The sequence below is a fragment of the Clinocottus analis genome, unplaced genomic scaffold (genome assembly GCF_023055335.1).
Source record: "Clinocottus analis isolate CAN_PGR_092001 unplaced genomic scaffold, fCliAna1.0.p SCAF_13, whole genome shotgun sequence".
Taxonomy (NCBI): domain Eukaryota; kingdom Metazoa; phylum Chordata; class Actinopteri; order Perciformes; family Cottidae; genus Clinocottus; species Clinocottus analis.
The window spans coordinates 3834508-3861503 of record NW_027175854.1 but is presented as its reverse complement, the minus strand read 5'-3'; the positions used below and the strand labels follow the sequence as shown (position 1 = coordinate 3861503).

At 41.9% G+C, this 26996-nt stretch overlaps 3 protein-coding genes across 6 annotated transcripts; 2 read left to right on the top strand and 1 right to left on the bottom strand.

Annotated features, from left to right (window-relative positions):
- Positions 1-513: 513 nt before the first annotated feature.
- Positions 514-4636, top strand: LOC137783479 (calcium-binding protein P-like). Its single transcript, XM_068573440.1, has 2 exons — positions 514-628; positions 1095-4636. Exon 2 carries the CDS (start codon positions 1102-1104, stop codon positions 2635-2637), a length of 1536 nt encoding a protein of 511 aa, XP_068429541.1. The 5' UTR covers positions 514-628; positions 1095-1101; the 3' UTR covers positions 2638-4636.
- Positions 4637-7790: 3154 nt separating this feature from the next.
- On the bottom strand, positions 7791-22823 carry LOC137783481 (calsenilin-like). 4 transcript variants are annotated; one of them, XM_068573444.1, is made up of 10 exons: positions 22720-22823; positions 18693-18782; positions 16259-16433; positions 10567-10691; positions 9375-9444; positions 9131-9201; positions 8938-9045; positions 8741-8845; positions 8376-8438; positions 7791-8284 (listed from the first exon to the last, which is right to left on the bottom strand). In XM_068573444.1, the coding sequence occupies exons 2-10, from the start codon at positions 18696-18698 to the stop codon at positions 8237-8239; spliced, it is 771 nt and encodes a 256-aa protein (XP_068429545.1). In that variant the 5' UTR covers positions 18699-18782; positions 22720-22823; the 3' UTR covers positions 7791-8236. The 4 variants fall into 4 exon arrangements, with proteins under 4 accessions (XP_068429545.1, XP_068429543.1, XP_068429544.1 ...); XM_068573442.1 differs by lacking the exon at positions 22720-22823 and adding an exon at positions 18931-18986; XM_068573443.1 differs by lacking the exon at positions 22720-22823 and adding an exon at positions 18923-18972.
- trim69 (tripartite motif containing 69) lies at positions 22742-26893 on the top strand. Its single transcript, XM_068573439.1, has 6 exons — positions 22742-23526; positions 23816-23911; positions 24163-24396; positions 25039-25061; positions 25171-25286; positions 25422-26893. The coding sequence occupies exons 1-6, from the start codon at positions 22891-22893 to the stop codon at positions 25964-25966; spliced, it is 1650 nt and encodes a 549-aa protein (XP_068429540.1). The 5' UTR covers positions 22742-22890; the 3' UTR covers positions 25967-26893.
- Positions 26894-26996: the final 103 nt, after the last annotated feature.

Sequence of the window (26996 nt, the reverse complement as noted above, 5' to 3'; positions counted from 1 at the left end):
ACTCGGGCATTATGCAAATTAACTGTTACTTTAATGATTTTTGTTGTTGCGCAATAATGTTTTTTTTTTTTTTTACAGTATTGAATACATTTCCAATCATAGTCATCGTATGTTAACCCTTTTACATCTGTAATTATTATGACAGTACGCCCTTGTCCTTTTCCTCTTTTTGTAATCAATAAATGTGTCAGAAAATGTCCTTTATGCTAAATTATTTTCCTTTTTTTTTAGCAGAAATATGATTTGTTTAAATCTGGCAAGTATTTTTCATGATTATATGTTATAAAGGCTTAAAGTTGCTAGAATGTTAAATTGTCGAGGTGAGCTCAAAATGGAGATAAGCCAGTTGTAGTCAATGTATGAAATGCATGGTCTTCTTAAAGTAAAACACATCTGGAAATATGACTGATTTTTTTTACTTCATGACGATCGTCGCATGGGCGTCGCAGCAAACTGTGCCCGCTTGGGTCCCTCCACAGGGCACTCGCTGCACCCATATCGAGCGCACCCCAGCTCCATGAACCAGTCGAGCCAGAGCGCATGACGGAGCCGAGAGGGAGGGAGCGAGGACGACAACGCATTACCAGCGAATAACCATCGAAGCGCATAAACAGACCGCCAGTTCACGGTAAGAAATAATTATACGCCATATTGCTGTTATGTTTGACTTTGTGGGAAGGCGAGAGAGCAAAGCGGCTCAATATGTGATGAAGCGATAAGGTTTATGTCAGCGACTGATACTACTGTAATGCTTCAGAGGCTACTCGCCGTTTTAAAAATAAAAACAGGCCGTCGTTGACTCGGTTTGGCTGGTATATAGATTTAAATAATCCTGGCCTATTTATTGTAAGATACATCAAGTGTTAAGGGAATAATGGTGCGAGTGCTCCGTTTGAATAGCGTTGTTTTTGGAATAAATAAGGCTTCCCGTCTGTCCTATTTAAGAATATAAATGGTTATATAAGAATAAATAGTCTCTCTATGCAGCACTGAGTTATTGTTCGTCTCGTCCTAACATAACAAGGAAAGGAATTTTTGTTTTTGTAATGCTTCATTATTGTTATGATCCTTACTTACGGCACTTTTCTCTCTAGGGCCAAGATGGGAAAGATGGGTGGGGTGGTCCAAGTGTCCCTTCTCATTGTGTTCCTCCTGAACACTGACTCTACATGGGCTAAAAGAGGAAGCAGTAGCAGCAGCAAGAAGACCTCATCCTCCAACAGGGGGACGCAATCAAAGCCATCCTCTCAGCCAGGAAACTACCCTCGGCAGCCACAGAGTCCCAATCGTAACCCGTATCCTCCTGGTGGGAGTTATCCAGGAGCAGGCAACACAAATCCTGGAGGGGTTCCCAGACAAAATCCACCAAGTTATCCAGCAGCTGGAAGTAACCCAAACCAGTATCCTGGTAGAGCCAATCCTGGAGGTTATCCAAACCAGAACCCCGCAGGTGGCTATCCAGCTGCAGGTGGATATCCGGGCGGTGGGAGCTATCCAGGCAGAGCTGGTAACCCAGCAGGATATCCCAACCAGAACCCAGGTGCCGGAGGCTATCCAGCTGCCGGAGGCTATCCCAATCAATATCCAGGCAGAGCTGGCAACCCAGGAGGGTATCCCAACCAGAACCCAGGTGCCGGAGGCTATCCAGCTGCCGGAGGCTATCCCAATCAATATCCCGGCAGAGCTGGTAACCCAGGAGGATATCCCAACCAGAACCCAGGTGCCGGAGGCTATCCAGCTGCCGGAGGCTACCCCAATCAATATCCCGGCAGAGCTGGCAACCCAGGAGGATATCCCAACCAGTATCCAGGTGCTGGAGGTTACCCCGCCGCAGGTGGTTACCCAGTCAGAGGGGGAAACACCGGACAGGGGTGGGGTCAGCCTGGTGGTTACCCCGGTGGAGGGGCTGGTGGTTATCCCGGTGGAGGGGCTGGCGGTTACCCCAACTGGAACCCAAATAATAAGATCCTCAGTCCCCGCTATGGTGGAGGAGGAGGCTATGGATATGGTGGTGGTCATTCGATGGGAGGCTCTCCTTTCTCCCGTTCTGTGCAGAATATGGGTTACCAGCCCAAGTCTTCAGGTTTTGCCAAAAAAGCCATGCTGGCAGCAGGCGTTGGTGCTGTGGCCGGGATGGCAGTTGGATACGGACTAGGGCGTTTTCCCCGACCACACTTCAATTTCCGCAACCCTCAAGAAGAGCAGCACTACAACAGCTACATGTACAACCGTTACGGCACCAAATCCACAGACGAGAAAGACTACGGCCGCGATTACGCCTACAACCCTCCACCGCGGGCGGAGCATTACGACAAGTTCATGGAGCGCTGCATGAACAGGACCGACCTTCTCAAAGAGCAGGGGAGCAGCTCGACCGCGCCGAAAGGCCAGGATGGAGGTGACCGAGCCGACGATGACACTGTCAGCATTGAGGAGATTGGATACCCGGCCCTCATTGAGCAAGTGAAGGGCCGTCGTTGTGTTGAGAAGTACATGGAGTACTCTGAGCGCTTTCTGCAGGAACGAAAAGCGGAGCCACAATTTCAGCCGAGTCGCAGCAGCCCTTTGAGCTACGGCGTGGTTCAACTTTTCTCCTCACTGCTCATGCTCATGTCCAGCATGCTCCTTCTCCAGTGAGAGCAATTAGTCCTCATTTTACCATTCCCCAAATGGATTTCCACTTCCTCCATTATATCTGCACGTCAACATACTGCTAATGTATTATCTTCATAGCAAGCTCTTTGGGTTTCTTGTAGTCAAGCCTCTATTATCGACACAGTAACACATGTTGGTGTATATAATAACTAAAGGAGTCAGTTTGAAGAGGCAGCAGTTATGTAACAATGTGACAGTTAGATAATCAGTTGTGTGTTGTACAAGCTGCACTAATCTTTTTCTGTTAACTCTATTTGGCATCTTTGGTACTTTGTTTCACGTTTTTTTGTGCGCCACACAATGAAGCACTGAATGCATGGAGGACATATTCAGGGTTCTTTGTTTTTCTGACAATTTATTTTGACAGTATGACTGCTACTGTGTAAATTAGGAATGTGACATTTAGGTTTGTATTAATCTAGAAAAAAATCGAAATCAACATTAGTCACTTTTAATCTGTGCGGAAACAGAGAGGTTTTTCATTTGGTTAAATATGCTTAAAAAAGATTGGAACAAAATATAGGTTGGAACAAATATGTAGAGTCATCACACAGAGTTAACCATTATGGAAATTGTTAGATGCATTTCCCCTTTGGACAAATGATTTACTATCCCACAATAAACAGTTCAAAAACATGACCAACATCTAAATAAGACTTCAGGTACATTATAGTATCGTACATTATACTCACTATTTGTTGTCTGTGAAAGCCTGGATTGCATGAAAAGTTGCTTGATAGTAAAGAGGCGTCACTGACCTGCCTGCAGCTGTCGAGAACAAAAAGTGCATTTGTTGAAAATAGCGCTTTAAATGTGCAGTCTGACGTGTAGCTTGATGAAAGCTGGGGTTCGATTTAGGTTTTGAACAGATGAGGTTCACGACAACTCAAGACTTCAACCCTGAATTGTGGCGTCCCAGAATTAATTGTAAATAACTTTTACTCATCACACAACACCCAGTACCTTCATGTTGTATCCACCATCGAGATTATCACTGGAACTGGAAGCGGCAGTTTAAATCTGCCAGGGAGCAATGTTTGTGCATGTCTACTGCTGTAGCTGTTTGGAGGGTTTTTTAAAATTATTTTTCATAATACTCCAGGCTCTTCTGGGCCATTTCAGCATCTTTCTCTCATCACCTGATTCTGCTCTTGACACAGTCAGATGGTCACAGGTCAGATGTTGGTGAGTCTGTAAATAGCCGTACTTTAGCCTCCCATAGCTGTCTTGGTGTGCGTCTCCCCAGGAACGAAATTGTTGCCCTCCTTTTCATCCAAAGGGGTTTGTTTATTGTAAAGTTATCTGGACGTTTGTATATTATCTGTTCCTTCCTGTTTGTGATTATTTTACTGTTCCAGCTGGGTTTTCTTTTATCTGACTGATGTAATTACTTCCTTCCATCTGGATTATGTAATGTAAAAGCACTTTGCAACTGTTTGGAAAACTGCTACAGAAACAAAGTTTGGAGATTTTTCAAAGGATTTAAACCCAAACAAAAAGATTTACTTTTCAGTCCGCTATTTTGACACTGGTGCATTAAATCTATTGTTAATAAATTGATAGTTATTAGCATGTTATAACAAAGAAGATCACAACAATACTGTCAAATTGTTGATAATTTGCACTGATTTACATAGAGATTTATTTGTTTTTCTTCACATTCCACTTTTATTCTATGAATCTTCGTGGTAATTTGTTTTCATACTGCACTCCGGCTCTTTCCTGTCCATTGTTGTTGATCTTCGCCAAATGCTCCCTCTCAATTTGAAATGACAACAATTTGACGTTTTCATACTATCTAGGCTGTAGAATATCTGTGAAGTGCACTTATCTCCCTTTGGGTGTAGATATTCTGTAACTGTGTCATTGAGCTCATTTTGGGAGTGTGTAGGCATCTGTGTAAATCTTGTAGTTGTTAACGCTTTGGATTACTAACATGGTTTGTCCTGATGTGTTCAATAAAATACATAACACAATAAGAGTTTCTCAGCTTATGTAATTTTACATTATTGTTCACACTCCTTTTAAATTAATAGTAAAATAACATGAAAACATAGAATTAAGACAATGAAACAAAGATGTACCAATGTTTCCAAACCAGTTTAGTTGCTTTCAGTTTGCTCTCAGCCGCCATTTGTTTTGACAATAAGCATATACGCAGTTTCTGATATGACATTTCTGAATTAGAAAACCTTTCTTCATTTAGACTTTAGAAGATATTTAAGCAGAGTTTCTTTTTCTTTGTAACAATGATGCATTTCATACATTTTGTTTGATAAAAAAGGTCAAAACAGCCACAATTAATGTCATTTATTTTTTAAAATGAATTCACTTTTATTTACATACATTTTTCTAATGGTTTGGCGATTAAGTGATTAAAAGGCAGATTGATTGATTCAGAAAATAGTAGTTAGTTGTATACTTTTCTAGTCTAGACATGTTTATATTAATATCAACAGTGTATGTTGATATCTAGCTCAAGTTCCTTATTATTTCATATTCAAATACCTCGATGTGTATTTTGTTTATAGGATGGGGTTATTAAAGTTCCCCCAAAAAATATTGCACTCAATGAAATCTTACCATCTTTGCTATTTCCTGAAACAATAAAGGACAGGAAGTACAATTTGTTCAAAGCAGATTTTATTTCATTTTATTTGATGATCGATCGTTTTCCCAGCGCTCACATGTGCTAGATGTCTCTGATCCAGACGGCTATTAGGAAAGACACCACATGTCCTAGTGTGAGGAAGACGTTGGCCGTGGGCGCGGGAGCAGCCGCCTTCACAAAGGCTCTCCAGAGAGACTGGTTGGGAGATCTTTGGCTTTCATTGTGGTGAAGCTGGTGATGTTGCTCAGAGGAGGACGTCTTATGGCTGTGATGACTTCCAGATCCGTGCTTTGTCTTCTTACCGAGGAGCTTCAGCCCATAGCCGGTCCCTGAGCCACCCAGTATCCCGGCTGCAGCTGCTCCAGCCAGCTTCAGGCCGTGCTTGGAGAGGCCTCGACCCTGAGCGGGAGGCGCTTTGTCTTTGTCTTTGTCTTTGTCTTTGTCCTTTTCGTCACCTTTTCCTCGACCCTTGAAGAAGCCTCCGCGCTTACCTTCTGCACCTGGGCACAGCGCTGCCATGAGCAACAGCCAGACGCACAGTGAGATTAGCCTCTGCTGGCCAGTCATTACTGGAGATGATGTCTATGCAAAAACACACACATGTATAGAACCATAATGAGCTTTTTATATTTTTTGCAGCGCATGTTTATTCTTTTATTTGGGAGACAAAGACACGGAGGGTTGTAAAGTCTGCTGGCTGGAGTTCAAACTGGCATCAAAGCTTTTGATTTCGCTCACTGCACATCCAAAGTCACATGCCGACCAGCAGCAACACAACAGAGATCCAGAACTATCCACATGCTCTGTCAACACTGGGATTAGCGAGGGCATTATGTGCGTGATGCATATTTCTTTCTTTCATGATGCATTTGTTTTCCACAGCTCAGATACGCAATGCACTTTTTTCTGTTGTTATAAAACATATTAAGGATACGTGATTGTGAGCTGTGTTGTTGCAGTGCATGTGGAAGGAGATGATTTATGAATGTGGAATAACAAAAGGTGAAATGAACCGGTACAATCTACTTTGGAATTGAAAAGATAATAATAACGATGAATATTAGTGAGAGTTTTTTTTACCTTTCTGGTCGGTCACACCAAGAGGTCGTGATGTGCTGGAGCGGCAGTCCTTTGTCAAACCACAAAACGTATATCACAGGAGAGCAGCATTTTGTCATCAGCATCATTTCCACACCGGCATCCACTCAACAGCTCCTCCCCAAAACAAACTCTGCTTTGCTATTGGTTCCAGATCAATAATACAGTACAGGTTGAATGATTTTGGCTGACAGCAGCATTTCACATACAGTTGCGATAGTTTTCTCTCATTATTCACATCATGCAAAGGATGGAGTAAAAACAAATATTCCTGTTGCGTTGGCTAGTCATTGTCTATCACAGGTTTGTATATTGGACTTCCTTTTAAATTCCTGAAAGCTTACATGTTTCTGCCGACACAAGGCTAATGCTCAGCAGGGCTTGAGTTTTGTCTCATTAACCTTAAGTGGCCTTTAGGCAATAGAAGGACGGCCGTGGCACAAGAAATTACAACTGGTGTTATTATGAGACAGGGAATCATTAATGCACATTTAACAGGAGATTATTTTCGCAGCAGTGCTTTTTCTTTCTCGGCTATTTTCACCATATTATTTCAAATTTCAACCAGAATCTACATTTTGTGATTTGGCTCTGATTGACACTTTGGTTTTCTCCTTAAAATGCAATTACAAATCCTCAAAACCTCACTAGTTCTTTACCTCAAAGCATGTTGTGTTTCTGAACATCTCAACTAGTGAAAGAAACATAGAACAAAAATCTAAAAAAAATGATTTAAAAAAAAAAAGTATTTTCTTTTATATTTACAATTTAAGAGACGGTCGAGTCAACGTATTGATCCTTATGTGGCATTGTATCTTTGATGGAAAAAACATGAGAACAAACGTTGATCTGTTCCCCTGTGTGCATCAAGATGTTAAAGATATTGGATATAGACAAAAAAATACCAGTCTGATAAACAATCTTCTGCTCAGTGGAACCAGCAAAGTGACAGCTGGCTCTAAGAATGTTAATCGTTTAGTGATGCTACAAACAAGTCAGAGAGCCCGGCGGACAGAGAACAAGAGGCTCGACTGTTTAGAGAAAAGAGACTGGTCAAAACTCTACAAATTGGGGGAAATGCTTTCAGGAGAAATCAAAGAGCTATTTTTGCTTTGTGTCTCGGGTGTGGAGCATCTGCTTGAGGGCACACTTTGGACAAGAGGCGGTTTGTTCAAGATCCCTCGCACACCGTCTTGACACATTGAATAGTCCCATATAAATGTGTTTTATTGCTGGTGAGCAGCTGTAAAGTTACAGAACTAAAAATACATCACGCTTGATGTATTCATTTGCAAGATGTTTAACGTCTGCGTTGAATTAAGAGTTTATTTCTATTTTATTTTCAAAGTAGACACAAAGTGGACGTCTCACTGCTTTCACTATTCATTGTGTGTTGCGTAAAAAAGAGAAGCTAGTCAGTCGAGTTATCAGCATGTGTGAAGGTATATATTTATTTCAGCAGGTTTTGAGTCAACGTGACAATGACGGGGCACCATGTCGACACAAGAGAACTGAGAAACATGATGACTTTCTTAACAGTACAACACAGTAACCAAGTGTTCTGTTTTGCCCAAGTTTCAAAGTGGTCAATGTGGTTTGCATCACATGCTTTTAGATGATGGGCAAGCACTCATGCTCAGCTGGTTTGATCATGTGCAAAAACTAAATTATCATGCAAAGAAACATTTCTTCCCTCAGTGATTTTGGTGAATTCTTCACATTTCCCTTTGACAGGAAAAGCAACAGTGTATTAAAATGTCAAAATGTGTTGCACGACACCGTTTTTCTTGTCTTTTTCAAGGTGGATGAAGTGAGTTCGGGCCCAGATGCTCGCAGCTGGAAGCGCTATGCAGCATTACTGATGCACAGAAACTAGATGACGTTCTCAAAGAGCTGCATGGAAGCCATTATGTTTGAATCCTGTTGAGAGCAGAAAGCAGACGCAAGACACATTGTGTTGTTTGTGCGTGACGATGCATCGTGTGTCACTTCAGTTTGATCATTGGATTACCTTTTGGCAGGTTTCTATGAATTCATCAATAGTCACCACTCCATCTCTGTTTCGATCCATTTTCTAAAAAAAAAAGTTAGACATGAAAAGGAGACGTTTCATATTTAAGCCAATATGCAATTTTACTAATATGACAAACGTGCGTCACGAGAGAGAGACAGAGAGAGAGAGAGAGAGAGAGAGTGAGAGAGAGAGAGAGAGAGAGAGAGAGAGAGAGAGAGAGAGAGAGAGAGAGAGAGAGAGAGAGAGAGAGAGAAGGGTCTAAAACATTTATTACATGCAACTAAGGTTGTGCTTGTAATAAAACAGTACATTTAGATGCCAGAGGTATTAGGCTGTGTGGTTCAGTTGCAAAGATAAAATACCTGGAAGAATTTCTCCACATGCTCATAGGGAGAGTCGTCTCGTACGCTGGGTAGGGTATACCTGCCCATCATGTCGTAAATGGACGTCATTATTGCCATCATCTCCTGCAGGAGACCAGAGAGACATACAGAAAAACTGTCACAGGTTTTGGTACGGTTTCTCGAAAAGAAAAAAGAGAATTGTATATTGAATGTACCTCTTTAGTAATGTGGCCGTCTTTATTGATGTCGTACAGGTTGAACGCCCATCGAAGTTTCTCTGTAACGGAGCCTCGAAGCAACACAGACAATCCTATCACAAAGTCCTGAGAAAGGTTTCAGAAAGTTTCATTATTAGCGTTCTTATTTTTTTGGTTTATAGTACAAACGTAAAGTTGGCGGTGAACTCGCCTCAAACCGGATGGAGCCACTTCTGTCCATGTCAAACGCGTTGAATAAGAAATGTGCATACGTGGTCGCATCTGAGAACGGATAATGAACGTGTAATATACTTGAAAAACATCCATTTTATCCATGACTAATTTTGCTCATCTCATTCAGTTTGGTATGTCAAACAGTAGCAATATTTACAAGTAAATGATGACATCTTTCATATACTTTTATGATACCAGTTAACATGCGTTACATACTGTACCTCCTTGAGGGAAGAACTGTGAGTAAATGGTCTTGAAGGTTTCCTCGTCCACTAGCCCACTGGGACATTCCTGTTAAGAGGAAAACACATTTACAGCATTCAGCTCGGTGCATTTTAGTATATGTTAAATATGAATAAAATAGCAGTTATATTATAAGAATAACAGAGTATTAAAGTTAGTAAGACTGGTATTCCATTAGTGTATCGTGCTGTGCACACAGTTGCTGACTGCAGTGTAGGTTTATGGCCACTAGAGGGAAAACAAGAGCAAGATATCCAAAAGATTCATAAATGGCAAAGGGGCAAAATGTACTGCAGCCTTTAGTGCACTTTTATAAATCATTACAATCCAATTACGCCAGAGTAGTTTTGAAAAGCCTTCTGGCACACAGGTACACACTAGTTAACATTAAATGCAAGAAGTTCTACAACAGCACAACAAGAACAGAGAACAAAGCCAGAGAACATCCGGTGCTGAAAACTAAAATCTCTTAAAATCTTCACACTGAACATTTCTTACCACAGATCATTATGTGTATTGTTAAGATATCAGACATCCCTGAATATGTTTAACTTTGGAGCCGGCTTTGTTAAAATCAGCTTGCACTCTTCTACACGCTCAATTAAAATATTGCTTATGGTCAAAAAATTTGTCAAGGACATATACATCTACAGATATCCTTTTTTTTCAATTGTTGGCAGAGACCAGTTATTCCTAACCTCTGTTTGAAGACCGCTCCAAGAAGACCTCCACAACAAAAATCTGAGCGATCACAAGAAAGAAAAATAGCAACACTTGTCCAATTTTGTCAACCAATGAATTGATTGATTTCTTAAATCGACAGATCTGTAAAACTGAGTTTCTCCACAAAGAATCACAAAAAAGCACCAGAGTTGTGCTCATAATGAGTCACTACTTGACCAGAAACCTTTGAAAATAGAGAAAAATCATCAATATCAATGACAATATTTCTGCTACAATTGGACTTTCTTGAATTTCTGGAATAAAACGTCATGACGAAGACAACCCGTGAACACATCATGCATGTGATGTCTACACCTACATACTCCCATACACACCCATATGCATGACACCGTGTGGTTAAGAATGGTGGAAAGAAATTGTTAATTGTGCCAGAAAGTTGCCTTTACTCCTTTTTGTTTGGTTAAACTGTGCCGATTGTGTTCATACATTTTTGAAGCCTCTGTAAAGCGACTGAAGCTCCTTCCTTGTGAACTGCGTCTGGGCTTGCAGCTGATCGAGACCCTCCGGTTGGTGACGCACCATCGAGAGTTCAAAGTCGCTGTCGCAGTTTTCTGTCAGCGAGAAACAAGAGAAGACAAGGACGGAGTGGGAAAGACGAGGATGAAGAAAAGAGGACAGAAAGAAAAGTAAGACATGAAAGAAAGAAATGGAAGGGAGTGTTATGTATACTGGAAAATCATAAATAGATGGGAGACAAAGAAATAAACAGCACACAACTAACAATGCTCACCATCTTTACACAAACAAAAACAGAGTTTTAAGAAGGAAAGGTGAGACAAGGAGGGTGAGAGACAAAAGGAGACAAGAAGAATAAACAGCATTAATTAAACATGAAGAAACGAAGATGATGTTGGGACTTTTTCATACAGAAGTTATAACAATTAAGAGTAAAAGAGGATTGCAGCTCAGAGTGGTTAGAGGAAACAGGCAGATGTACAGTTTAGGTAAGAGCAGTATGTGAAGGGAAAAAAGGTTTTTCTCATTGTGGACACTTTGGCTTTGTCTGAAATAACTCCCAATCTCTCACTCATCTATTCCTTACAGAATGAACAAACAACTGTTTACTCTAAAGAACAAATTCACATTTTTGACACATTTTAAAATTATCAGCAAGTGTAAAGCCACATTTTTAGCAAAATGTGTCTCAAGCTAATTATTTGCTTCAGAAGCGGGAACAATTATCAGAAGAAATAGTGGAAGGAAGAAATTAAGATAGTTGGAGGAAATACAACTACTTCTACCGCTTATGTTTGCTCCATTGTGGACATGTTTAGGTCAATATTATATAAAGAGTATTTAGTTCACACACTGAGGACTCTGACACTTGAGTAAAATGATGGAAAGTAAAGAGTGACTTGAGACACTTGCCCTATTATCACAGGTGTCACTCATAACAATGATGACGTTGCACAGCAGTTTGCACAATGCCACACCTGAATTCAATGCAGCCATAATTCATCTCATTAGCATCATCATACAATAAGCAATGGAGCGGAAGAAGGTCACAGAGACGACTGGATTCAGACAACTGAATTAAACTTAAAGCTAAAGCGCAGAGGAATACCACTGGAGGTACTCACCATCTTTATAAGAGCAAAAACACAAATAGGAAGTTGAGACCAGGAGGAGATGGTGATGAAGAAATGAGGAGGGAAGAAGAGAGAACTGTTAAAAGGATTGCTTTGAAGTCTGCAGGTTACCAACATGGTGATCACGTTATTAAAGGATTCTTTTAAAACTACATTAACGTGACATTTTGTGCACCGGAAGAGTTTTGGGTTGCTGCGAATATTTATTCCCATTATGAAAAAAAGGAACAATTACAACTCTTTTCATGTTTATATGTAAGTGCAGAAATAAATGTGAACCTGTCTTTTAATATTTTACAGTAAGCTCGTGGGACTGCACTTATTCATCATTTAAGTACCACTTTCACGGTCAACAAAATAACACTGTTGTTCTAATGCTGCACAAAACAGCAAAGACACAATGTGAACACACAAACAATTCATGACGTCTTACCTTCGAGCGACAAGGGCTCCCAAACCCCAAACTGTTTGAGCACGACATAAAACATTCCAAGAATAACAACGACGGCAATTACTTCCATGCCATCCACTTCCATCGTTGCCTTGCATTAGATACCTCCAGTGCGAAAGCCTCTGTTAAAAATCTTAACGTTAACTTCCTCCAGCCACGTCCGTTTTAATAAGTGCTTTAACTGGCATCAGCAGTTATCTTCACTTAAATGAAAGCCCTAACTTAAACCACCGACCATTTAGACCACGAAGGCTGCCCGCATAGCATCCTCTTTTAAGAAAACAAGTTCAACGTATATGTAAAGAAATGACAAATTCATGGAGTGTCAATCCCCCAAAACGATCCAAAGCTTTCTCCACTCGCAAACGATCCATCTCTCTTACTACTCGCTGGCATTTCACCTCATGGCCAGTTCATTTTAGGATCCCTTCCACAACTCCCATCAACTCAGGGGCTCCACCCTCCACTCTCTCCATCTCCTCTCACCCCGTCCTGAGCTGAGTGTACGCGAGCGCGTCTCAGGTTGGTCACTAAAGGAATTTCTTTACCAATACTCTCTGATTGAAAGTCTGAGCTGTCTTTATTTGCTCAGTCATTTCAAAGGATGCAAAGCTGTAAAAAACAAGCATTGATCCACATCCGCTGATGGCTGGGATATGAACAGCACTTAGAGTGAAGGAGCCGGCCCTGCCCTGTGTGGCGCTGTTTGTGTCTACGATGTCGTTCAGCCGTACACAAGCTCAATAACTCACTCAGCGCGGAAAAAAAAACACACTGTGACCGCAGCAAGTGTAAAAAGTGTGCTCCGTTTATGACATTGTAGTTAGGATCATGCCACTAACATCTGTGCTACAGAAGCCAGCTGCACACCTCAGAGGTCAATTTGTAGCCTCTGTTAAAAGCCCTGCATAACACACATGCAGAGTGTTGGTGGTCTAAAAGTCCTTTTTCACGTTTTGTTGTTGTTAAGTGTTTTTGTGATGATAATGAGGACAATGAGAGTGAAGAAGAATAGGAGTATAGTTGACAGCTGATGACTCTGCACAACATAATGGACTCGGTTAAAGTACAAAGCGGGGGTGGAGGACAAATCAATTGTTGAGAGGTAAAATACTGGTCTCAGAAGAGGGAGAGAAAGCAGGCCAGAAATGCATTTCGATGGACGGGGAGGGTTTATGTAAATGGACTTGTTCGTAATGTTTGAATCAAATAAATAATACAAATAAAATAACTGACGAGATATCTAATGAACTGAGATGGTGCCACTCCAAAGATGCAAAACTCCAAAGATAAGCGCTATACTACAGCCCTATGTGTCCATTTGAGATTTCAGAGGGAGATTTTAATGTCATAGTGGAATGCAGTTTGTATTATTTATATAAAAGCTGCTTATTACATTGTTTATTATTGCTCTTGTGGCGCTGTGATGAAGGCGCGTTTGCCAAAACACGCCAGCATGTGACATAAAATGGTAAACTGACGCCGCAGCATTACATTGGCTTTGTGGTTTCGGAGTGCTGCTATCCCAGTTCAAGATGCAGCTGTAACAGAGCACACAGTTCACCCGGAGGAGGTGCACCTGTCCTGCACGGGACACAAGGGACCTTCCAAAATAATACGCTTAACTTAGCCTTATGTGAGCCAGGGTGTTAAACGTGAGATCAGAGGTGATGGATCGCCCAGGTCAATACAATGCTGCAAGTGGTTACCCCATTTGCCGTGTTTCTGATGTGTGGGCTGGTCCTACTTCACCGGACAGAAACACACTCAGCCATTACACAACATGCAAGATGTATGAGCTCATGTGGGAACTTGCCTGCAATAAAAATAATGCAGCATTATACTGTTTAATGCATCTTAAGTGCTGATCTGTCCCAGCTCTTCTTTTAAATACAGACAAGAGTGAGGTAACTTAAGCATGCAGAGATGCAGACGATGCAGCATTAGGGCTTGGAGCCTGAGCCAATCTATCAAAAGCCATCACACGAGTTCTCGTGACACAATTAAACACCCTGAACGCCGCGCTCTCTTAGTCTTTTTCTCACTGCGTGCTTTTAGCTATTTTATTGATTTTTATGCATTTTTTTTGGACAAGAATTTGGAAAGGCTTCATACACACCTCGCATTGTGCGTCCTGCCCTTTCATATCAGTTTGGTTGAAGTTGCACTGAACCTTTGAATTGAATTGTCAAACATAGTTTCAAAATGTGCATCGATGACACTACAATTGTATGACAGCCATTCAAAATATTGTTTTTAAAGCAGTATTTCCATGATCTTTTAACAGCTGATATGACTGCAGAAAGTAATAATAATAACATAGGACAGCTAGCTTCCTCTCTGATATAGTTATCAATGACATGAGCAGCAGCAGCCACAATAAAAAAGAAATATTGCACATTTTCTTCAAAATATTCCGACAATTCAGAAATTGCTGAAAACTAAAAACAAAGAAACCGCAAACAAATACATAGTAATCTTAAAACCTTTGCTTTAAGATCTTACAGCATTAAAGTGTAACATCCTCTGATGATTGTGTTATTCTCACCTTCCTAACTGCAACAACTGTCATGTATAAAAGATGTAACGCATTGCATCATAGAAGCCAACATTGATTTCATCATTGAGCAGTTAGTCTATTAGTGTTGGGTTGTTCTGCATGTGATAATCTGAGTGTGTGTGTGTGAGTGCAGACCTTCTTTACTGTACAGGGAGCAGCTGCAGGACACACTCTGTTATAATGTTCACACACCAGAAGAGGGCGTTCAAGTTGTTATGAATATGGTGAAGTTCTGCTTAAAGTCTCAACAAATATTACCATTTTAACTAATGATCAAGTAGAAAATGTAGAACAATTATGTATTTCAGCTAGTAGAGTACAATTCAAAGTTTCATACTGCAAATATACTTAAAGGCTACATAAATAAAAGAAAAAGATCAAATCCTTGCTGAACTTCAAATTAACAGTCTAATATATGTATACGTGTATGTATAATATATAATGTATATTGTATAATTAGCCTGTGTGGCATGATGGTTTGTCAGCCATTAGATAATTTGTCCTGGTACTGTTTTCATCAACGTCCTGTCCGAGGCACATGGCCATCTGTTTGTTGGCAGAGAGAAGCAGTGAATGACAACAGCTGGTCCTTTCTGGAAACTGCAGAGGAGACATTTTGTTTGTTCATCAGTGTGTTTGTCCCTCGGGCTGATTAAAGTATCGGAAGGTGGTGTGGGAGCGTATACAGTATTAGTTGAAATAAGTGAATTCTGAGATACTGCTCCTGTCGGTCAAGTGCATGCACACAGTTTGCCTGCACAGGACAGTGTTAATAATCTAAATAAGCCATGAGAAAAGGGGGCATGTAGGGGCGGTCGGTGGAAGGCAGTGTGTCCGTCATCTGACTCTAACGCGAGGGTCTGCCTGTCCATCTGTTCTTCACGTGAACTGCTTTTAATCTAAGAGGAAAAAAAAAGACTTAACCAAGGCAGTGATTTGTCATATTTGGTGCAATGTGGGCATGTGACACGTTCATTATTAACAAACTTTGAAGGAACAAGCGAAAGGCGCTCTGTGCAGCAGCGGGGGCGGAGCTCCAGGGCTCTGCAATCCAGCATGTCGTCCGCAGGTATCTTTTACATTCTGGATTTAGCCTGCTAACCCTACAGTAGCACTGGATATCATCTCTAGGAGGTGAAGCAGTCAAGACAAAAGCACAACAGCAGTTCTGTGTTTCTGTGAGAGAAAGAGAAAGTGGATCAAACTTAATTCTTTGGAGCTGAATGGTGTTGAGAGGCAAAGCGGCAGAGATCCAATCATGGATTGATTAGCTGCTGAAATGAAGAGTATACATGAAAGCTGTGCAGTAAACACTGAGTAGAGGGGAAAAGGGCGAGAACACACAAATATAAAGTGTGGAGTGGAGATGCTTTAAAATTCATTTATTCTGTAGCGCAGCAGATTGAAGGCCAGCCCCCCTGCTGCGTCATCGTCCCACTGGCCCTGCTGTCACACACCATTATGCACATTTTCAATGTCCTGTATTATTGTTGTTTGTGTATCTTTGCGTGTCTGTACCTGGGCCTTGTTGCGTGGTACTCGCGATAATCCACTTGACGAGACAACACTTCATCAGAGATTTACGGGTGAGCCGTGGTTTCTCCCACTTGGAGCCGTCCGTCTGTCCGCCCGGGTTTGGGTCGGTCCCGTTGGCATCGGGCAGCCGGCCGCCATCCACTGTCTTTCCATCGCCCTGAGGGAGACAGAAAAGAGACTGTCCTCTGAGAGAGAAAAGACAGAAGACAGACCTCACGGTGCTTCAACACTTTCAAAGGTCCCGACCAGAAGGTCCACATGAACACAGCGGGAACAAGAGAGCAAGCCGCTCTGCCTTGAAACCCGGACGCACAACCCAGCTGTCATAGCAGCCAACGTGTTCAGCAAACTCCTTGTATGTTTGTCCAAACTTAGCAAAAGCCTAAAGCTTCCTCTCCTTCTTTCTGATTTCTTTGAGTCAATTGTGTAGTTCATATTCATGACTCAATATTTGATTATAAGTGTCAATCATCATCATCATCATCCATCTCTCGTCGTGGCAATCCAACTTTCCATTATAGCCTTTTAGGTAGGAGAAGTTACATATTTGTAATCATGTGGTGCGACTTAACAGTAGGTTTGGCAAGATTGATCTGCTTTGATAGCTTTCTGTGGTGAAATTTACTTTCGCAAAGCTCTTGTGAAGCTGGATCAACACACAGACATCCAGCCAACTTGTGAGCTTGATAGCTCAGTAATCAATACTCCAACACTCAAATGCTGAGATAAAAAGACGTGATTGTAAGTCCCTCAGACTCTTTGAACCTACATGCTACATTTGTTTCAAGCATATTTTAATATTGCCTAACATTGCCTACTTTTGCATTATACAGATTAAGAAATATAAAAGAAGTTTTAAATGTGCATACTTTCCAGAAAAAGAATTAGAATCGAAAAATCAAATATTCTTGGAACATGAGCACTTATGAGAATAGGGACATGTGTTATTTTCACCACCACAAAACATCTTCTCTTCTCACCCGAACGCACACTCAGTGTTTCTGTGCTCTGATTAATATTTCAGTGATAATAAAACTTTACATTTCTGAATTTCTGATATAAATAGCACAAGCTATTGACAGTGTAATAATCTAAGGTTGATAACTGTGAGGCTTTTGTGTTTTGTGTGATTCTGTTTCTTTTCATTTTGCTTATTTGTTTTCTTTGTTTGTTCGCTCCCATAGAGTGTTGACTCATAGCCACCATCAGTGTTATTGTACAATGTGCTGTCCTGCTTGGCACTATCATATGGTCAGCCTTTCAGATGCTTCTTCCCTCCTTTAGTGGCTTTTTTTGTCTTTCACTTGCATGTCATAAAAGGGCTTTACGAGGGTGCAACGTGAAGACTTTGTCAAGAAAATAGATAGGGCTGCTATCAGGGTAGCTCCTCTGTCCCCTATTTGAATATAACAGGATGCCGAAGCATACCGAACATTGAGAATGTCGCTCAATAATTCACCTTCCCAAAAACCGCATCAATAAAAGATCACACTTGGCTGCCACTGTGAGGCGAAAAATGACTGATGAAACACTAAGACTTACACTCGAAGAACGTGAAAACAGAACGATAAAACATCAGTCCAATTGAATCATCTGTGACTCATTTAAATAACAGATCTGAAGGAGAAGGTTTTTTTGGGGTGTTCACATCCGGAGCGCTGCATTATTCAAAGGACTGAAGCCATTCTGGGGAGTCGTGAGCCGCTACCTGTGATCATGTAAGTCATCATGCACGCTGTGGGCGAGCATCCTCCACTGATCATCACATATGTTATCTACACACACACACACACACACACAATCCTTGAACAAATTCCACATATCACACAACCTAATATCTGTTAAGATTGTGTGTTTCTTCCAGTGCAGTTGCGAAAGAGACATTGTCATGGCTAGTTTCACATATTCAACAAGGTGCTGGAAACATCCCTCAAAGATTGTGATCCACACCGACATGGAAGTGTAGTCAAATACCTGACAATCAATCAGCATATAAACTAGTAAAAGTTATCAACCAGCAGCATTAAATGCTGCTTCTCTGTTAATGCAATAATAGTAATGCCAAACCGACAGTATATTTAAATGTTGCTGACAATAGCGCTGTACATTAACTTTAAATGCAGGACTTTTACTTGTTACCGAGTATGTTTATATTACTTACAGCATATCCCATAGATTAGACGACTACTTCTTTCAAACACTGGAAACCACAAAACATGCCTCACTAAAATGTACTGTCAAATGCTTTTTCTCTATGTTGCTCACTCAAGTGTTGCAACCGCAGATAAATTAGAAAGTACAAAGATCAGAGTATGTCAGCAAAAAAGTACTATTGGTAGATGATGAATCATTCTGCATGCTAGTCTGTCACTGCAATTAATAAATGAAAGCATATGGCAGTAAATGTTTCTTGTACCTGCATTGCGTCTGGATGTGTGTTGCCGTTAGAATAAACCGCTGCAATCCTTCTCCTCCACTCGCGATCTTCAAACGACTCTGAGGTGATCTGCAGCAGCATGCAGAGAGGCAGAGGAGAAAAAAAGCTATTTGAAGGAGGAGCAGAGATGCTCAGAGGGCTGAGCTCTCACACTGAGCAGGGAATAAACACTACAACACTACAATCACCACAAGTAGAGGTTAACAAACATTTAAACCTGACGAGTCCAAGCTTTAAAACGCGATTCAGTCCGTGATCTGCAGGAGAGTTCTGGTGCTCAACAGACACAGAAAGAGCATCGAAGCCTGAGCTGCTCTCAACAAGTGAAGACAAGCCAAACAATTTATAGAGCGACAGAAGAGAGCGAGGTGGTGATGAGGTGTTCACATCGTGACACGTGTTATTGGAAATGCCAGACATATTAAAACCTGCAGCGATGGTGTAGGAGTTCAAACTCAGACTCTCTGAGGAAATTAACAAGTATTTGTTGTGTTTCCTGCTCACATACTGTCCAAATAGATTTGATGATTTTATGGCTCAGTGCACTTGGCTGTGATGCTCAGTTAAAATAATATAAATAAAAGAAGAAAATAATTTTAATACATACTCACTTATTTGAATTTGTAGCTGCATTTTTGTTATTTCTGTGCTCATATGTAAATATTACAATAGTTATTGTGGCTGAAATACATGTAGGTTGATTGTTGGTTTCTTGCCAATTGTTCTGAAACTATAGAAAACAACAATTTACTTCCATCAACATTGAATAAACAGGTGCATGTAGGTCTAAATGACACAACGCTGCACAATTACTCTAATTTGACTTTGAAATATGACATTTTATGCCGATGAGAGCACACTCTGTGCTGTGCACCTGCTTCCTTCTGTGGTTTCACATTAACTTGGAAGGTAAATGAATACGAGCGGGTGGCGGCCTCCTGAGCCCAAAATATATTCAGACATTGTTTCTGCATCTGCTTAAGTGCCTCTTCCCAAATCTCATGAACGTCATGAGGATGAGGGGGCGCTTTATTACCAGAGGGAATCTGACCACAAAACAGACAAGAAGATCTACAAGGAGGGATGGAGAGAGATAAGAGAAAGATATTGAGCAGATGGAAAGAATTAAATATCTATTTCACTTCTAAATAAGCACTGGAGTAGACACCAGCACTGCATTGTGCAATAACAGTGTTAACATGTTGATGTCTAGCAGGGAAAATGTCTATCAAGTGTTCATAATCTTAGATTAACATTTGCTAATAAACAATGCATGCAAACAATAGAGGTTGACAGGTGTGTCATTAGAGGTATTATAATAATACATTTTATGACCATCGTAAAGTAAATATCCGGCGATCATCAAAGTCACTTTAGCCATGCAACTAGCAAGACTAAACATGGAAGAAATGTAAAATGTTAATTAGTTTTTTAACCATTGTTTACCACCAACATTGCCACTGGAGAAAGGTTTAGAGTATTAGTATTACAGTCTGGCCTCTCATCGGCCCACAGGTCTTCCACTCCTGCAGAAATTGAGGTTATTTTTAGCCTCCAGTTTCCCCGCTGCCTAACACGTCAAAGTTTAATTGAGGGTGTGTGTTTGGTGCAGATGTGCCTTCTCTGTGAGTGTATTTGTATCTGTGAAAGGGAGTGTCTTCTATTTCCTCTCCGTCCTCATGAATGTTGCATTTTCTCTCAGAATTTGTCGCTAACACTCACACGCATGGCTGCACACATTCGTGCATATATTTACACTCGTCTCTCGCTCTGCCTCAAATATCCACTGCTCCTCCTTTTGTATGAAACATGATCATAGCAACGTGACATTACAACCTGTTTTTGACTTAGTGGTGTTAATGTAATGGGGGAGATGAGGATAAACAGCCCAATAGGAAAGAGGACATTAAAGGTTTTGTTATTATATATAGTGTTATATAATGCTTTACGCAAATATAAAAAGGTTAAATTAAAAAAAAAAGGATGTATACTGACACATGCTAACACATGCTCACAATGAAATGCTAACATGCTGAGCAGGCACTTCTTTAACAATGTTTACCATCTAATTGAACTTGTTCAATTTTTGCAGTCTGAGTTTTGAGGCTTCACTAACTTGCAGTTTCGTGGTCAAGTACTAACTGGATCTTTCTTTTCCCCCACTGGACCCACTACCATGACCACCTCACTTCCCCTCCGCTGCTCCGCACTCAAACTTCACTGACACATGAGGTTTACGGGAATCGCGATGCCAAGGCATGTCAACGTTTTAATTAACTCACAACCCTAATCTTGTCTTGTGTTAATTATGTTTGTGCAGGTCTGAGCAGCTCGGAAGAGGGTCTTCTTCATTAGGGACCACTGAAGGTTACAAATTAATTACACTGCCTGCCATCAATTAACTTACAGAATGCAGTCTATAAAAGTTTAAGATTATAGCGCCATTTTCTTCATGCAAATGTTTTTCAGTCATTACACAACATCCATCACACCAGACCTGATGTATTGGATTTATTGAAGGGTGATTGGATAGTATCTGACATATATTCATGTTTTTGTTGTTATTGTTGTAAAGATGAGTTCAGAGGTCACATACAGTAAAACACGTCTGCAATCCACTGTGGTCCACTAAACCACAATGGGAGGCAACAGAGGTGACCTACTGGAGTCACTGATGTCACACCAGCACATTTAACCACACCTGCTCTCACACACACAGCTTGATCGGTTTTCGTCCCCATCTTTGCCTTATACACGGCCTGCGGGAAACAAATCGGTGAGGACCTTTGGTTGGAGGATGATGCACAATGCACACAGAGATTGTCATATTTGTTTCTCATTGGATTTCCATTATTTAACACTTGTGCACTCTTCTGTCTTCTCCATGAGTTCTGAGTCCCAGGGCCTTTGAATGACCTGTTATATGCTGGATATTTATTTTCAGAATGTGCACTTCAGTCAATAATCGTTCTTTCTACTTTTACTTCACTGCATTTTGAAAATAGACAGCTTGATTATCCCATATTTTAAGATTTTTCACTCACAAAAGCATGGATTTCATTCAATAACTGGTCTTGTTTTATTTTTTTGGTACTTTGGTAATTCATTTGTTGAACTTTCAGTTTGGACACCAGATGTCCCCGTTGGCCATAACATGACCAGCTGGCTGCGGCCCTGATGCCATCTCAAACAAGAGAACATCTGCTTGAACTTTACTCACCAGATAGGATGTTACATGTGCTACATTTATTGTTATTTCTCTTTCTTGCACATGCATTTCTAAATTGACATAATCATAATTTCATTCTCCTGACCTTTGAGTATAATCACAAGGTCCATTCACTTTTCTGCTATTCAGGGTGATACAAAAGAATTATGATTATTATTATTATTATCATTATCATAAGTATGTTTAACTGTTTACATGCTGAGTCAAGGCTCTTTTTCCTTGAACCAAGTCACATGAAACCATTCAACAAGCGTGTTGTAAATAAACTCTAATTTACTAGACGGATGTTCCAGCCCTCAGGGATGAAGCTCTAACTATCCGTCCTAATAACTGGATCAGGAAAAGATATTCAGAGGATGCCTGCAGCATTTATTTGCCCATGGTGGGGCCTTGTGCTTGCAGGACATTTTTCTTTCTCTGTGTAAATCTCTTTATGGTTTCCCTTCAGCAACAACAATTACTTACTGGCCAGAGAGCGTTGCCATAAAAAGAAACAGGAAATCTGTTACTGCTCACACATTTCTTGTTTATCTCGGTCTCAAACCCACTCCTGGTTGGTCTCACACACCCAAACACACTAAAATGGATTTACATTTTTCTGCAGTTACTCTACAGCAGATTATGAGTTTAATGGAGCAGGACTTTCTTGCACTTATTGGCCAGACTTCACTAAACAAACACGCCAAGGCTAGAATATCCATGGTCCGCCTCGGTTTCCTGACTGAGATGTGACGTCAGTCTGGAGGGAAAAGTGGGGGCCCATTAAGATCAACTCACTATCTGCTGAGGACGTGAGAGGCTGTAGCTGCTTCTGCACCACCCACTTCATTTCCCCACAATCAACAGGAAGACTGGAGGCCGAGGAGAGCAGCCACACTCTGCAGGAGAGGAAGGACGAGGAGGTTCAGCTGGACTGTCAGAACAAAGGGGAACAATCAAGGCAAAGGAATGAGCAAGAATCAGAAAGAAGGGAAGAAAATCCAGACAATATATCTGCAGAACTTGGAAAAACTAAACCAGGGGATAAAGACAAAGACAGACAAGAAAAATTGGAAACCGAAGGAAGGAGACTTTGCTGCAGCGATGGAAAAGCTGCGACAGCCTCCCATAGCTGGAAAAGTAACCAAAAGCTCAGCACAGAGAATCAGCAGAGATCTTACCTGCTCCATCTGCCTGGATCTCTTCAAGCAGCCGGTGTCCTTGCCCTGTGACCACACCTTCTGCCAGGGGTGCATTGAGGGTTACTGGACGGGTCCCCGGGGTCCCGTTCAGGGAAGCACAGGCTCCTGCCCTCAGTGCAGGAAGGTGTACCCCGGGCAAAGCTACAGGCCCAACCGCATCGTTGCCAACATCGTGGAGAGCTACTGTCAGGGTCTGGAGGAGAGCGGGACCGGAGCTCGTCTGGCGGATGTTGCAGTGGCAGAGAGGGTTCCCGCTCCGGTCCCACGCTGCGGCAGACACAGAGAGGAGCTGAAGCTCTACTGTGAGGAGGACCAGGAGCTGGTGTGTCTGGTCTGTGGTCTCTCCCAGGAGCACAGGAATCACACCATGGTGTGTGTCCAGGAGGCTGAACAGAAGTACAGGGTGAGTTGGGCTTTGTGTCGAAACAGTTGATCTGTCAATGAAGTTTGAATGTTTACTTCCCGAAACTCTACGCACTAGGTTGCATCTCAATAAGTACGCATATTTCACTCAGTGCATGGTTATTGTAACAGTGGAAACGTTTACGACATTCAATCGAAATTGTAAATGACATCCCTGCAGGTGTGTATTCATGTATTGTCTTGGCTCCATTACAATTGGTACAAGTAGATGTGACGTTGTATTTGAAGTGAGAAGCAGGTCAGTATAGTGATGTTGTGTCTCTGGTTAGGCGTCTCTAAACAGCTCCATGGATTCCCTTAAAGCTGAACTCAACACGGCGCTGCAGTGTGACAGGGAAGCCGAGGACGAGGTTAAAAAGCTGAAGGTGAGAGGGAACGCTTTCCAAACATACATAGATTTAATGCACTGCCATCACAGATACACGCAAGTCCAGTTTGAGATTTCATGTCTTAAAATCTGATTTCACTCGAAGAGAATAGGTGTGTCTGCAAAATAGATGCGATCATTTTTCCTCCAGCACATATTGTTACAGTACAACAGAGAAAACGAACGTAGAGGATGCATCTTTTTGGAAAGACGACAAGTGGCAATGCTCCTCATCTTCCACCTACTCAGGAGCACACCGCTGACCTGAAGCAGCGCATTGAGGCCCAGTTCAGCGACCTGCACCAGTTCCTGTACCAGGAGGAGAAGCTGCTGCAGGTGAAGCTGAAGACGGAGGAGCGCAGAGAGCTGATCCGGCTGGACGAGCACAAGGCCCTGCTGTGCGTGGAGATCTCTCGCCTGCAGAGCGCCGTCCACGAGATCGAGGACAAGCTGAAGGAGCAGGACGCCTTCACTCTGCTCCGGGTAGGTCCAGCTCATATGAACATCATGCACGTGAATACAATCCATCTGGAAATCATTCTCGGCATGATGAGTCAGCTCTGGGGATGATGACTGTGAGAAATGCTGAGCTCTTAATTTCAAACTTCTGTGTTTCCAGAACAATTTTTTTTTTCTCATCATAATGACACAGTAGAGATGTAATATTTGGGCCGAAAGTCAAGTCAGTCAGGTATTTCTGTGCCCTAATGTTAAACAGGCTCCAACAATGACATTTAGGAACTGCACAGGGCGTGACCAGGTTGTGTTTCCTGTTTCAGGTTGAACACTATTCTTAAAAAGTCGTAAACACATTGATCCTGTCAGTTTGCATTGATTTGAAGTGCAAAAACAAAAGACTTGAGCAGTGAGTGGAGACAGGATGTAGGCCGGTGATCTCACTCGCTGATCTGGCGGTTAAGGAGTTCAGCTCAGGCACGCGGGCCATAGTTTAGGCAGCGATTGTGGGACTTTCCCCCGGCCACAGGGAGATCCCACAGGGTGGATAGCGTGAGCTCAGACATTGATGTAATGTGGAAAAAACCTTTCTCCTACTTCAGATACAACAAAACTAATGACCAGTCTCCGTCTCTCTTGTCCTGTGTTTATTCTCGTGTCTCGTTTCAGAGCATCAAAGTCCTGCTCCAGAGGTGAGTGTGGGAAATGGTTTCTATCCTGGATTGGCTTTGTCTCTCTTCTCTCTCTCTCTCTCTCTCTCTCTCTCTCTCTAGACTGTTCTGACTTCGCTTTTGTTGGCAGGCCTTCGCTGAAGTTTGAGAAACCTACGTTTACGCCGCCCAGTCTGTGCGAGGGCCGGTTCGCGGGGCCCCTGCAGTACAGAGTGTGGAAATCCATGAAAGGAAGCCTTTATCCAGGTACTTTAAGTGACACTCTGAGCCCCATTTGACTCCAAGCGCTGCATTACACAGAAACCAACAGCGATCATCTGACCATCATGTGATATCAAAGAATCGTTGAAATGTGCGGTCATTGCTTTTTCCCGTTTGTAGTTCCAGCCGCCATCACATTTAACTCCAGCACGGCCAACGCTTGGCTCAGCCTGACCTCCTCCCTCACCTGTGTTCGCTACCAGACCTTTAACCACGCCGTGCAGGACAACCCCTCCAGGTTCAACGCTGCCCTGTCGCTGCTCGGAAGCCAGGGCTTCACCCACGGGCGACACTACTGGGAGATTGAAGTCTACAGCAGCACAGTCTGGACCGTAGGGGTGGCCCGAGAGTCGGTGCCCAGAAAGGGGGTCATCAAAGCCCTGCCGGCCAACGGCTTCTGGACTCTCTCCCTCTCTTACGGGATTCAGTACATGGCTGGCACTTCGCCCCCCACGGTCCTGTCGCTGGAGGAGCCGCTGGCCCGGATCGGAGTGTACCTTGACTACAAGAGGGGCCTGGTGTCCTTTTACAACGCACAGTGCATGACACACCTCTACACCTTCAGGGAGACCTTCAAGGAGACGCTGTACCCTTACTTCAATCTGGGTTTTCTGGATAAAGTGCATGAAAACGAGCCGCTCAAAGTTTTCCTACCAAAGATTTAAAAAGACAAAACAAAAAGGGTGACAGAGGCAAAAAGAAACGACCAAACAATAATGAAAAATTGTATTTCTACTGAACCGAATTAGAGCAGATTTGTGATTACAAAATTATAATCTGTCCAATAGAAACAGATGTATCATACAGAGGCCATGTGGAGTTTTTAAAGGCAACATTTCAATTCAGTGTTACTCACCAAACAGGCCTTCCTCATAAAACATTGGCAAAACATGTTCATTCCAGCATTTGGCCATCATGTTTGCACGGGAACGATGTGCTCGTAGTCTTCTTCAAACCTGACTTTGCTGGCGCTTTGCAGCACGTATGTGTGTGTGTGTGTGTGTGTGTGTGTGTGTGTGTGTGTGTGTGTGTGTGTCACCGCCACCTGTTGATCAGTGGTCGGACTGTGCATCACATGAACAAAACAGGAACCCACTCATGGAAAAGTAACAGTAACACATATGGTCCAGTTTGTAGACTGGATCTACTGCCACACATTTCAGTTCAGAGGAGCTGTGCTTCAGTGAAGAAAGTGAAACTGCCTGGTTACCGGACTGATGTGCTTTTTTTATTGATTCAATATTCTTTTTACATTAATACATTCAATAAAATATCTTTATCGCTCTATACGGTGATTATCATTCATGTCTTTATTATGCTTGAGTTGTTTATATGGTGACATGTCATACTAATGATGAACTTTGTGCATTCAGGGAACTTGGGAGATGTTAAGCTTCTATAGCAGAACAAGACTGAGACATTTCACTCGGTTGTATAGCCTTTTTCATTTTAACAAATGTTTTTAATTTTGAATATGTACTTTGTACTTGATGCCTTGACTCTATACCAACACTTTTTACCTTGTCTGACCGAGAGCCGAAGTTTAATAAAAACATTTCTTGAAACTTTTTTTCTCTAATGCTCTTATTCCAAACCCAAAAATAAATAGAACATGCGTGTCATTATATTTCATGTTGTAGATGCACTGCATTGTGAAGCATTACTTATCACTGTTTAAGAGTAACAGTCCCCAAA